At 39.5% G+C, this 13,418-nt stretch overlaps 2 protein-coding genes across 3 annotated transcripts in view; one reads left to right on the plus strand and one right to left on the minus strand.

Annotated features, from left to right (window-relative positions):
- The window catches only part of LOC129447958 (nuclear pore membrane glycoprotein 210), a 32,203-nt gene extending 21,833 nt beyond the window's left edge, over positions 1-10,370 (plus strand). The window contains exons 26-40 of one of the 2 annotated variants that reach the window (XM_055209945.2): positions 268-327; positions 416-547; positions 638-793; positions 2,620-2,705; positions 2,919-3,093; positions 3,179-3,354; positions 3,468-3,688; positions 3,777-3,913; positions 3,994-4,117; positions 4,610-4,762; positions 7,056-7,333; positions 7,581-7,782; positions 8,134-8,226; positions 10,022-10,090; positions 10,182-10,370. In XM_055209945.2, the coding sequence (XP_055065920.2) occupies positions 268-327; positions 416-547; positions 638-793; positions 2,620-2,705; positions 2,919-3,093; positions 3,179-3,354; positions 3,468-3,688; positions 3,777-3,913; positions 3,994-4,117; positions 4,610-4,762; positions 7,056-7,333; positions 7,581-7,782; positions 8,134-8,226; positions 10,022-10,090; positions 10,182-10,270 (2,151 nt within the window). In that variant the 3' untranslated portion in view covers positions 10,271-10,370. The remainder of the gene's footprint in view (positions 1-267; positions 328-415; positions 548-637; positions 794-2,619; positions 2,706-2,918; positions 3,094-3,178; positions 3,355-3,467; positions 3,689-3,776; positions 3,914-3,993; positions 4,118-4,609; positions 4,763-7,055; positions 7,334-7,580; positions 7,783-8,133; positions 8,227-10,021; positions 10,091-10,181) is intronic. The other variant, XM_055209946.2, reaches the window with a different exon arrangement.
- A 46-nt stretch (positions 10,371-10,416) lies between these two features.
- rps27.2 (ribosomal protein S27, isoform 2) lies at positions 10,417-13,211 on the minus strand. Its single transcript, XM_055209961.2, has 4 exons — positions 13,078-13,211; positions 12,257-12,365; positions 11,441-11,551; positions 10,417-10,720 (listed from the first exon to the last, which is right to left on the minus strand). The coding sequence occupies exons 1-4, from the start codon at positions 13,081-13,083 to the stop codon at positions 10,692-10,694; spliced, it is 255 nt and encodes an 84-aa protein (XP_055065936.1). The 5' UTR covers positions 13,084-13,211; the 3' UTR covers positions 10,417-10,691.
- Positions 13,212-13,418: the final 207 nt, after the last annotated feature.

Genomic DNA, 13,418 nt, shown 5'->3' on the forward strand with positions numbered 1-13,418 from the left:
TTTTCCTATTTATGTGTTGTGATTTGTATAGTCAAACCGTGTACAAATAACAAGGTGATATGAGACACAGCGATCTTTTAACAGTATACATACTGAGAACTATATTCTCTGAAGACGAAGCACTGCCGCATGGGCGGAGTGATCTGCTCGCAGCACACGAGAAGACAGAGTTACAGCACGCACGGAGATGAGAGAGGTATGTATGGACTTATCTAACTCTGGGGGATACGGTGAATAAGCTAAATTCCCAAAATATGGGCGTGTTCCTTTAACATGACAGGAGTGAGAATACAAGCTCCTTTAGTGACTCTATCTGTCGGAACAGAGGTTTGCTGATCTCATCATTATTATTTAGTGCAGCCATACTGAATATATTATATATGAATAAGATATGTATATGAATCTTTGCTTTTAGATGCCGGTTTACGTGATGGGGAGTGACAATCGTCAAAATCCTTTTTCTCTTGGTAGTGTTGATTCTGGCCTCAGTTTCTACTGGAGTCTGAGCAAACCGGATGTGTTGGAGATCAGGGCAAGGCACACTGAAGTAAGACATTTTGACATTTATTTATAGCATAAATAAAGTGCTGATGTGCGTACATACATGAACGTGTGTTGTTTACGCTGTCTGTTTCAGGTGGGTGTTAGTATGTTGCCCTCTCACAGTTTCTCTGTACTGGTAAGGGCCAAAGCTCCAGGCAAAAGCAGTCTCAAAGTGCGTGTGCAGCTTGAACAGATACACACCAGCAACACGTCTCTCTCTGATCATCTTACTAATGAGATACAGATACTGGTAAAATATCATCCACATATTAAACTGAATAACCTTAACAGTGGTAGATTTAAGCATTATTTTGCAAACATGGCAGCTAAGAAATCTCACTTCACATACAAAGAGGGCTTATAAACTCCCAATGGCCTGTTTAATTCTTAAAGGGACACTCCACTTTTTAAAAAATAGGCTCATTTTCCACCTCTCCTGGAGTTAAAAATTAGATTTTTACAGTTTTGTAATCCATTCAGCTGATCTCCGGGTCTGGTTGTACCACTTTTAGCATAGCTTAGCATAATTCATTGAATTTGATGAGACCATTAGCATTGCACTCAAAAATAACCAAAGAGTTTCAATGTTTTTCCTATTTAAAACTTGACTTTTCTGTAGTTACATCGTGTACTAACTTACTTATGCCTGCTACCCCTCCTGGGGCATAGGCCGCCGACAAGAGCTCTCCAGGCATCCCTGTCTTGGGCTTTTCTCTCCAGCTGACTCCAGGTATATCGAAAATCTTTGATAACAGCTGCCAAATCTCGGCGGCATGTATTTCTTGGACTTCCTCTTTTTCTCTTGCCTGGGGGGTTCCAGTTGAGTGCTTGCCTGGTGATATTGGAAACTGGCTTGCGGAGCGTGTGGCCAATCCATCTCCAGCATCGTTTTATGATGTGTGTACTAAGACTGAAGGACAATTAAAAGTTGCGATTTTCTAGCCCAATATGACTAGGAGCTATAGTCTCATTCTGGCATAATATTCAAGGACTTTGCTGCTGTAACATGGCGCAATGATATTACGCAGGGACTGAAAGTAGTCCCCTTGGTAACTTTCCATAGATATAAACACTAGATGTCGCCTTGGGGCTCTGAGCATGCGTCAAAACCGCCGCCATCTTAGAACATAGGAAGTATCTAGGTAAAGCTGCTATCTCCGCCTGTACTTCCAATTCATGGACGATGCCGGACGTTTGTGCTGCGTATGGATGTTAGGGCTACTAGCACTATGCATTACAGTTAGAAAAAGTAAATTTTCATAAAATCAAAACTTAAATTTTTTCCTGGACTAAATGCTAAATACATGTCTGACTGTTGAAACGAACCAAAAGAAAACCAAGAAAATCGCGTTCACGACGATTTATGGTGATTTTATTTCTGTTCCACCATTGCCTACAATGACGCTGATGCGGGATTCCCTCTGTTTCAAGATGGCGGCTCTGTTTGACGCATTCGGTCCAATGAACTGCCGTAGCCAGGGCGACATCTAGTGTACATATCTATGGTAACTTTCAATAGCAGGGGACTATTTTCGGGCACTGCGTAATATCATTGCTCCATGAGTTGATCCCAGGAAACACATAAAGTATAGCTTAAGTGCACTGTAACTGTGGGTTCACACCAGCCGTGTTTGAGGCGTCAATTTCGTGTCTAGTTTGCCACTTGAACATTTTGAGTGTACTCACGTCATTCGTGCGTGAAAGCCGCGTGTGAAATTCTAGTCATCGAGACATTCCAGCGGAAATTGCGTCATGGGAGGGGCTTGTGCGACTCCGCTTCCTGTAATCACGTCACTACTCGAGCAAGCTCCTGATTGGTTAACGCGGCGCGTTTTTCTACCAAAGTTAAAATTTTTCAACTCGCGCGTTTCCCGCAACAATGCTCAAATATGGCGGAATCGTGCGCGCTAAATGCCTCATTCGTGCCGCAAGACATCCAAAAGCGTGTCAACGCATCTTCACATTGACTTAACATTGACATCACTTGCGCTTGACACCTCTACTGTGGCTGGTGTGAACGCAGCATAAGTCACTTAAAAGCATCTGCCAAATGCGAATATATGCATGTCATTTCAGGTGTTTGAAGAGATGCAGTTCGCAGCAGGAAGTCTTAGATCCATCCTCATGTCCCCTCAGTCTCAATACTCCCTGCAAAGCAATACGTGAGTTTGTATGTTTGTATATCTCCAACATCACAAGCAATTGATCGTCTAAGTTTTGCTTAAGAACTTTAAAGTAAAGCTGTGTCTGTTTAATTAACTCTATATAATGAAATAATGTGCCTGGTTAAATATCTACCTTTATACTGTACTAGAGAATTGGCTGAAAATGATGATTAGTTTTATTATACTCATTTAAAAATGTGTTCGTTTCAGAGACTCAACCTATCCAGTCCATTATGCCCTCAGAGAATGTGTCTCAGGGGCGGGGCTTGTTACCGTTGATGAGCAAGGAGTGGTGAAGGCGGGGCCTGATACAGGAGCCGTCCTGTTGGAGGTTTTTACCACGGATGCTCGTGGTATCAATCAAACACAGTTGATCAGTGTAAAGGTGAGATTTTGTCGTGTTTGTAATTGTAGGTAACCTGTCTTAGGTCCATGGCAGATGTATAACTTGATCTCTTATCTTCATCGAGGTGTCAGCAGTGTGGTTTGTTCGTGTTTTGGCTGTGTCATCACTGCACAGTGATGGTGAGATAGCTCTGCCGGCCTTTCCTCTGGGCTGGAGTATCAATATTATGGCTATTTACTACAACCACCTGGGAGAACAGTTTCACTCTCATAATATGCAAACAGTAGTTACCACAAACAGGTATGCATGTGTCGACAGACAACATTGAAAATCGGAGATCTAAACTTATCACTCGCTCCGCACAAAGAAAAATGATGCCAAAAACTCACTTAGTGTTTATCATGTTGTTTTAGAGATGATCTGGTGCAGCTGACGGCCGACAAAGACGGTCAGTCATTTCTGGTGCAAACTGTGTCCCCGGGTCTAACTGTTTTGAAGGTACAGGGGCACCCAACCAACCCATCTTTGAATGATTACATACCTCTGTTAGTGCTTCCTGCCATCTCAGAGCCCCTAGGATCTCTGCGGCCAGGAGATGTCATCTGTTTCAACTCTCTTATTACAGACCTGAATGGTAAGGTACTGCTGGAGTACCAGTTTTCACAAATAACGTCAGCAATAAAATTGTAATAATCGTTTGCTTTTGTTTTTCTCTTTCTAAGCTCAGCGTGGCAGGTGGAATGTGTCATCAAGTCACATCCTTCAGATGAACTCTGAGACTGGAGTGGCACTCGCAAAGAATTCTGGGACAGCGGTGGTTTACTATGGGCTAGAAGAGGGACAGCAAACCTTCCGACAGGTAAATGATGTCTAAATAAAGTGTGTTTTGGGATGTATCGTGAATGTTATAAAATGCAAGACTTTTGCGGTGTCGTGCAGGTAACGGTTGAGCCTGCGTCTGTTCCTCTAATCAACGTTCCAGATGATAGGCTTCTTACTAACTGGCCTGAAGCTTCAGAATATATAGTCAGAGTGGATCTCAACACCTCTGATGCCAACACAGGTAAGTATCTCTTTTTCAGACAAATTTACATTGTGTTTTTCCTTAAAGACTGTCCAATAATTGGAAATGGTTGGCGCAAACCATTACAAATATAAAAAAGGGCGTTACAAACCATATAACATAAGAAAACATCCATTTTAAAGAGGCACACAGCTTCCTGATCTTAAAAAAGACCTGAATTTGCTATTACTCCAGCAGCAGTATTTGAGGATATAAAATGGACATTAATTCAATTATTCATAACTTTTTAAACTAGAGGATCCACAACTATCTTCTTGCCCCCTATTTTGTTTTACATTTAATTTGTGAACTTGAAGGATTTTTAGTAGTGATTATTTGTATGTGAAATGTTTAGTAGTCCATGTTCAGACAAATTATCACAGAGTTTCTAGCAGAATTTCTAAGCAGATACACGTCTGTACAAATGGATTAAGTTATTGTGACAAGCTCTCTCTCTCTCTCTCTCTGTCTGTCTGTCTGTCTGTCTGTCAGCTCAATGCACTTTGGACCAGTGGGATGCTATAGAGAAGAATCTACGGCCTCAAGCAGAGCTCCAGTGTTTGCTTCATTTCAGCGCCCCCTACCTACATCTGAAAACACTGCAGGCTATATTTCATGCATCACCCTTTTATGATATAGACACTGGTGAAATTTAAAGTTTAAAAAATATTATTTGTATTATTTGTTCATTTTAATTCTTCAGTTAGAAATCCTGACCCTCTCTATGAAATCCAGGCTAAATTCTCAATCTAATTACGAGATTAGGAGCATCAAAGTTTGATTTGACTGTTCTTTACATTTAGATTAGGAGGTTTTGTTCAGAGGACTAAATAAAAAAAAGACTTCAGCTCTGTTTTCACAGACTGGGTAACATTTTATCACAATACAGGGTTCCCAAGGGTCCTTAAAATCCTTGAAAGTTTGTGAATCTGGGGGAAAAAAATTCAAGGCCCTGGGAAGTTTTTGAAAATATACATACATAGATACAGGTCATTGAAAGTGCTTGAATGTATTTTATGCAAGTTTTCTGGAAAAAAATCCATATTATTCCCTGTGTAGTTTAGGATAATATCATAAAACTTTTTAAGCACACTAATACTTCCTGCGTCCCTGTAATGCCGTCTTTGGCAATATTTCAGATAGCGATATACTTCCTGGCTCCCGTGTCACCCTGTCTTTGTCGTTAGGCCTTACCATTGGTTGAATTTGAAATACACATTTAGACGCACTTACCCCTGGAGGCGTCCCCAAATTGTCACCGCAGTGACGCAGCGCAAGTTCCCTCAAAAGGGAACTGTTACAATGTATCTTAAAAGGTAACACGATGTAACCTTGCTCTCACTTGAAATATGTCCCCCCATTTAGTCCTTGAATTTGAGGGTATTGGACCTGGAAAGTCCTTGAAAGGTCCTTGAATTTGAAGTTTGAAGCACATGCGCAGACCAATTGTGCTAAAGTGCACGTCTTATTATTACTACCTCTTAGTTACATATCACATGATCACATGTCGTGACTTTTGAAAATTGTGTTTTTTATTACCTATATTTAAGAACAACTTTCTGCAACTCAGCTTTGACCTTAATCCAGAGATGAAGTATGAACTCGACGAGAGATGCTGTCCGCAGCATGGCGTTGCCAAGTCCTCTAATTTTTTTTCAATTTTAGATTTAGGGTACTGTTTAAAACTGTCTCCTCAGGTAGTTTATTTTCTGCGGGTTAAAGATGAAAGGATTTCGTTGATTAGTTATTAGTATTTGGGTTGTGAATAATCATTGGAATGCTTTTGGGCTAGTTTTGAATCTCCATTGGGATGGTTTTGATACGCGAATCTGGCAACCGGTTCAGATTATATAGTATATACAGTACTGTACAAAAGTCTTAGCCCACCATGCCAGAATTAGATTTTTTGTTTTTGCAATGTTATTTCTCGGTCTCTTTAATAGAATAGAACCAGAAAATACAGGAAATGTGTTTATAGTATTAAAAACCTGTATAAAAATGTAAACTGATGTGTCAAGTTTTTAGGGTACAATCCCCTTGCACTTGAGGAAACTGCAGGATCTCTTAAACCTAAATAAAATTAAATCCTAATTTAAATTTAAAAAAAATTTGTTTTTTACTTCATTCTGCTCAAAAACCCTCAAGATGTGTTTAGTGCCAAGAGAGGTCACATTAAACACCGACGATACCTAAAGAAGACATTTAGTCCTGAAAATTTTATTTTTTGTTCATATTTCCTGTATTTTCTGTATGTATCTTAATAAAATAGATTGAAAAATAAAAATGGATGGACATTAAAACTTCTAAAAACAACAAGTCTGGTGGTGGTGGCCTAAGACTTTTGCACAGTACTGTACATGTAAACAAACATTTTAATCTGATTGCAATGTTTAGGGTGCATGTTATTGTTATAACCTTCAATCGGATTAAATTCAGTCAGATTGACAAAACATAGCCACTGACATATAAGAACATAAGGGCTGGCTTTGTACATATTTTGCTTTGTGTCTCACTCCAATCTATTTATTTAATTTGTGTACCCTTAAATTAGAAAACAACTTGAAATCTATTGTTTACAAAGCTGACCATCCCAAACTATGTAGTAAATGATTTCACGGTTAAGAAAGCGTTTGCCTGAATGTATAAAATGTCCCCTGTCACTTTTGTTCTCTCGTGTGCTTTGTAACTTCATAACAGCAGCACAGTGAGATAATACAACTGAACAGGGCCGAAATGTCCAATTTTCTCTCCTTTCACACTGATTGGCTTCATGCTGACACTTACAACATTACTATAGCAACTAATGCCTTTACACCACATATTGACTACTACACTGTCTAAACAAACAAATCAAATGGGATCATTTGCAAGATCAGTGTTGAAAGCCAAATCGGATTTGTGTTTAGTTTGAACAAACCTCTTCATTCATTTTTTTCAGCTCAGTACAGTTGCAGGATTTCTGTGCAGCCGCAGTCAGACTCCATCCTCCGTGTCCTGTCCACTCTGTCTTTCTCCATCTATCTGTCAGCCGGTCTGCAGACTCAGTCACCTCCGTCTGCCCTGCTACCTCTGTCATCCACATCTGCCCAGCCGTCTGTTCTGCTCCCACATGTGCCAGCACTCCACTGTCCTGCAACTGAGATCAACCCTTCATCCCAGCAACCTGTGGCCGAAATCACTGCGTTTGGCACCAAAGACATGCTAAGCACACTGCGGGTGAGAAATTGATTATTTTATGTATGCATAATGCATTGCAAAATTACGTTTATGCATTTGGTAAACACTTCCAAAGTGACTTGCAGTGCATTACAACTTTACAAGGTAAACACACCGTTTACCGGTGTTACAGTGTAAATATAGTTGATAAACAGTTTTTAACATTGTATGGGCTATTGTCATGCATAATGGATAAATCTTGTGCAGCCTCAGACACCATGAAGAGTAACTCTTATTTTGTATTTAGGCCCATTTAGACACCTCAGACATTGTGATATCTGAGCCTGTTCGTTCGGATGAAGAGCACAACTTCCTCCTCATTTCAGTCTATTCAGTGTCACATCACCTGGATCAAGGACCTTCTACTGCAAGCATCACCCTGAACACAGTGCTCTCCACACAGACACATATAGTGAGGGTGACTAGACTTGTGGATGACAAGGAATCAGGTTAGAGGGCAACTAAAACATTTTTGGCAGCTTTTGCATCTGAACTTTTCATACTAAGGGGTGGTTTCCCGGACACAGATTATTTTAAGCCAGGACTAGGCCTTAGTTTAATTAGAAAACAACTATTTTTAAAAAACATACCTCGCTAAAAACATTACTTGTGTGCATTTTGAGTCGAAACAAAGGGCACTGATGTATTTTAAGATGTCTGTGCAAGTTGTTCTCAGTTTAGACAGCTTTTACATTTATTTTAGTCTCTATACTAATCCCTGTCAGGGAAACCACCCCAGTGTTTAAGACAGTAGCAATTTTTGTTTCTAACCAGTGAAAATGCTATTTTTGTATGTTCAGGCCAGCTTGGAGCTTATTTACACTCAGGGCATTTGTTCATTGTAACATTTGTTCTGTTTGCTATTCTTGCTGCCGGTTCTTCACTTTTTATAGGTAAAGTCACATACAAGTTTTAAAGGACAAGTTCGGTTTTTTTACACTTAAAGGTATATTGCATTTTCTTAAAAGAAAAATCCAGATAATTTACTCACCACCATGTCATCCAAAATGTTGATGTCTTTCTTTGTTCAGTCGAGAAGAAATTATGTTTTTTGAGGAAAACATTGCAGGATTTTTCTCATTTTAATGGACTTTAATAGACACCAACAATTAACACTTAACTCAACACCTAACAGTTTTTTTCAATGGAGTTTCAAAGGACTATAAACAATCCCAAACGAGGCATAAGGGTCTTATCTAGTGAAACGATTGTCATTTTTAACAAGAAAAATAAAAAATATGCTCTTTTAAACCACAACTTTTCGTCTAGGTCCGGTCCGCGCGACCTAACGTAAATGCGTAGTGACGTAGGGAGGTCACGTGTTACATATATAAAACGCACATTTGCGGAACATTTTAAACAATAAACTGCCACAAAGACATGAATTAGTATTAGTTGACATACAACAATGTAGGAACGGTCCTCTTTCTTCACACTTGTAAACACTGGGGCGGAGTTTCGCGTTCGTCTTCTGTGACCCCTTGACGTCATGACGTATTGCGTGGGGTCACCTGGTGCATCACGACCAGATCTAGACGAGAAGTTGTGCTTTAAAAGTGTATATTTGTTATTTTTCTTGTCAAAAATGACAATCGTTTTGCTAGATAAGACACTTATGCCTCGTTTGGGATTGTTTATAGTCCTTTGAAACTCCGTTAAAAAAAACTGTTACGTATTGAGTTAAGTGTTAATTGTTGGTGTCTATTAAAGTCCATTAAAATGAGAAAAATCCTGCAATGTTTTCCTCAAAAAACATAATTTCTTCTCGACTGAACAAAGAAAGACATCTACATTTTGGATGACATGGTGGTGAGTAAATTATCTGGATTTTTCTTTTAAGAAAATGGAATATTCCTTTAAAGGCCTGTTTTCAGATTGTTTATGATGAAATAGAACGGTTTTGACTGAAATTTGGACATATGATGCTGGCGCGAGAATTTTCGGGTGTTTGTTCTATCACCTCCCACCTCTACAATGGGTGTATAGGTGCACTGGAACAATCCTTCCTAAAATGCATTAAACTTTCGTTTACAAAGACGTGAAACTCACCAAGTGGTCAGGGGTGTTCACTGATATGCTCACACAAAAATCACTGCAAAAGATGCTTTCCAACAGGTTTTATCGTAGTTTTTGTCCAACTCCATTGACTTGTATTAGATGTGCTGTGAGGTACGGTATTACTCCACGCCAGGAACTTTGTTTGTATTCTTGCAATTGGCAAAGCTGGATTATCGCCACCAACTGGGCTGGAATGTCTATTATTCAAGCTCTCAAGGGAAGAATATACGGGTGTGAGGCGTTTGGAAAAATAGGTCCACAAGTTTACAACGAACGGTAAAACACCTGTTGGAAAGCATCTTTTGAAGCGATTTTTGTGTGAGCATATCAGTGAACACCCCTGACCACTCGGTGAGTTTCACGTCTTTGTAAACGAAAGTTTAATGCATTTTAGGAAGAATTGTTCCAGTGCACCTATACACCCATTGTAGAGGTGGGAGGTGATAGAACAAACACCCAAAAATTTTTGGGACAGCATCACATTTTATTTCATCATAAACAATCTGAAAACAGGGCTTTAAGTGTAAAATACCGAACTTGTAAGTGTAACTAATTTATGAACATTAATGATTTGAAGCTAGTTTTGGCTTTACACAATTCATCTTTTAATGTCTTTTTTTGGGTATGTAGTGTACAATACCATGCTGTCTCACATGCAGACTCAGCCAACAGTCTACACGGCTTCAACCAATAATGCAGGTGTGTTGAAACTTATGGCAGGACAAATGCTGTCAGATTTATACAATAGCCGTTTTGGAGGTTAATATACCATTTACTTGTTTTCTTTCAGAGGACAAAAAACACTTCTTGGTGTGGCTGACACCAACGGTCCAAGCAGACAGAAACCTGCGAAGACGATGGCTTTGGAGCGTTCGCTAAAACCTCCCTCTATTATGTGTTCGGGAAAGTTACGAATTTTGTCTTTTATCTATTCAGTGATACCGTAAACACAATCACTAAAGGGGGTTATTGAAATCTTGCTCTGTTTTAAATGTCTATTTTTCATATACCACAACAAAAACACATTAATGAAAAATGATTCTTTATTTAATGTGAGAGGGAGAGAGAGACAGGTTTGGTAGATACACGCCTCAATCCAGCAAGCTCTGTGTTCAGACAGCACTTAGACATTTCAAGTTTTCTCGTACTCTTCTCGGTTTTGCTTTAACTCCATCTCCGGATCACTGATCAGGAACATGGCCCTGTTATGGATGGAGTCACTCGTATAATCATGTGGAGCAGCCAATCCTGTCTCTCCTCCCGTGGTCTCCCTTGTCCTTGCATATTAGTTAGTGAGAGACTAGTGCTGCTTTCTCCTGAACGAGCATCCTGTAAACAGAGAGAAAGTACAAAATGCACATTTACAAATCAATACTTATAGGCTAGATTGTAACGTATTGTAATTGTTCAAAGCACGATGAGCTTGATGTATGAAATTCCTTCAGGATTAGACTGCGGTCATGAAGTTCTGTTCTAGCTCTTTGACTCCATAAATGTGAGTAAAGGAGCAAAAACATAACATTTAACAGCCCTTTCAAGAAACCACAGGAAAACCTTTTCCAGGCACTGACAATTGGTGGGTTGAGAACTAGTGAGACAATCTGCTATCTTCACTTCTGCTCCTATAGCGTTTGATGGCATCAAGCCGTTGGGGTTACCAATCAGCAAGCTTTAGCTCCAAATGAGAACAATGATGAAGTGGAAAAACACTAGGTTGGACTGTGTGGGGGTGTTGCCATGGTACTGGTGCATTTACAAGCACATGTATATGCATCTTTAAACCATCAATCAGTGCACTTCCAGCCATATATCTCCCACGCGAAAATATGAATTCATTAGTGATCTTCTAAAGGACATATTTTAATGCATTTGTCTGCATCCGAGAAAGAAAATCCCATTGTGGTATTCTGCTCGCATTTATTGATGGTAAAATGAGTAACATTTATAGAAACTGGACCACAAACGCAAGTCACGTTCTAACACCTAATTTTTTTTAACAGCATAAAAGCATTTTCTGAATGCAAAAGGGCCTGTGTGTTTAAGGGATACCTTCTGTGAGGCGGGCCTTTCCTCCGGTGGGCTGGCACAGCACTGTAGAGCATCCTACGCACAAGACCACTGTCTGTGCGTGACTGAACACCGTAGTGATCTTATAACAGCCTGCAAAAAAAGAGAGACGTTAAAACATGACCCAAGCACACGCACAAAAAAATTTTACAAGTTTAATATCACATTATTTAGGAAACAAGACATATTTAAATGCACAGATATTAAGCAGTGAAAAATAATTCAAAGTCTTTTTTTATCTGTGCACAAAGCATTTAGCCAAATTAAACATTCAAATGGCCACCAAAATGTGTGCAGAAGCCCAACTTCTCTTGCCATTTCAGACCTGGAACTTGAATAGACCCTTTTACAGCTCACGTGATCAAATAGCCTGCGCGCGCATTTCGTGGTGTTATTCCCCATTGGTTCTAATGTGTTAGCAACTCAGAAAGTTTATCAAAACGGTTTCCCAGCACCAAATTGTCTGGTTGCATGCGTTTGGTTGCACTAATATAATATTCTAATATACATATATATGTATCTGGCAACTTTATTTTTGGCCATCTGCTAACGTCTTCTATCCACTCAACTATAGTACACGGATCTGGTAGCTGTGTTGAAAAAGTTGATTGTCAACTTTTAAAAATAACTTTTTCTGTCTGTGTTGCTTCACTGCTGATTCTTTCCATACTTCCGTTGCCTAAATGCGCACGCATACGCCGCCACGTTATAATTGTGTACAAACAGTAAAAGGGTCTATTAGAAGCATTTTTCCTGGCCTTGCTTATGTAGAAAGTGTGTACTATTTTGTATTATCACCTGGGCATTTGACATCCATAAAATAGGAGTTGGGGCTCTGTACGAGACGCTTCTTCTTGTGTCTCCTCTTTTCCTCCTCTGGCGTTGGGTGCAACAAGTCCTTCGCAAGCTTGAATATGGAAGAAGAAAACGTGTCAATTGCTGTCATCATGATAAATATAATACAAAGCCATGTTATGTCATTGCTTGTTTCAGCCTTGCCACAATAATCCGTAAACATATAGAATAGTAAAACTCCTAGATAATGTTTTACACCATACTACATTGTAGCGTAAGTTACTACAGCATTTTTAATGAGGGTATGACATTGCACAGGTATGCATTTAGACAATATTTAAGCCGTCTTAATTATTGATAGGCTTCAAAGGCTTGATGCTACAAATGGTAACTGGCTGTCAATTAATAGGCAACAAAAATGCCAGGAGAAATGACGGCCCACGTCATGAAACTTCCCATCTAACCAGTCATATGATGGACACGCAACAAAAATTATAATTTAAACAGAATACACCCCTCAATTCTATAAACACGAATTACTGAAAATAAAGTATATAACATCATTATGTTCTACCAAGCACGTATAGCACCGTTCTTGATGCTTTCTTAACGCATATGCACGCGGCCATCTTGTCGTTTCTATACACACAGCACACGACTCGCTCTTTTCTACAAAGTTTTAATCGCAAATCAAGTGGGAAAAGCTGTCGTGACCGGTGCGATACCGAAGACAAACCCTTTGCTTTTCGATCGATTGGGTTTTTATTTTGAAATCAGGCGTGATTGAGTTTTAAATGCAGTTAAATGTAATGGCACGCACTTACAGGCATGTTGGCGAGAGTGGAGCGGCAGCCGAAAAGGGGGGGCTAGCGGAAACACATGGCGCATATGAACGGGGCTCGTGAGCAGGGGCAGGAAATGCTTACATTAAATAATATTATTATTCTCCTTATCAAACGAACAATGCAGCAAACACGCACAAATAATCTGGGCGCATAAAGTGGTTGTTTAATCATTTTTCGCACGTACATACGAATTAAATATTACTTTACGCCACGCGCGCGCACACACAGCATTTAAAGGCAAAATAATATAAAACATTTTTTTATTATGTTTTAATAAATGTTCTTAGCAAATCTATCACTTTGTTAATTGATGCTTTTTT

The sequence above is a fragment of the Misgurnus anguillicaudatus genome, chromosome 10 (assembly GCF_027580225.2).
Source record: "Misgurnus anguillicaudatus chromosome 10, ASM2758022v2, whole genome shotgun sequence".
NCBI classification, from domain to species: domain Eukaryota; kingdom Metazoa; phylum Chordata; class Actinopteri; order Cypriniformes; family Cobitidae; genus Misgurnus; species Misgurnus anguillicaudatus.

What these genes read in the sequence shown, in the direction of transcription:
- rps27.2 (XM_055209961.2), bottom strand. An exon ending in TATGGATGTCAAATGCCCAG is followed by an intron (nt 11,552 to 12,256) that starts GTGATAATACAA and finishes CTTTTTTTGCAG; the next exon opens with GCTGTTATAAGATCACTACG. An exon ending in AAAGGCCCGCCTCACAGAAG is followed by an intron (nt 10,721 to 11,440) that starts GTATCCCTTAAA and finishes CTCTGTTTACAG; the next exon opens with GATGCTCGTTCAGGAGAAAG.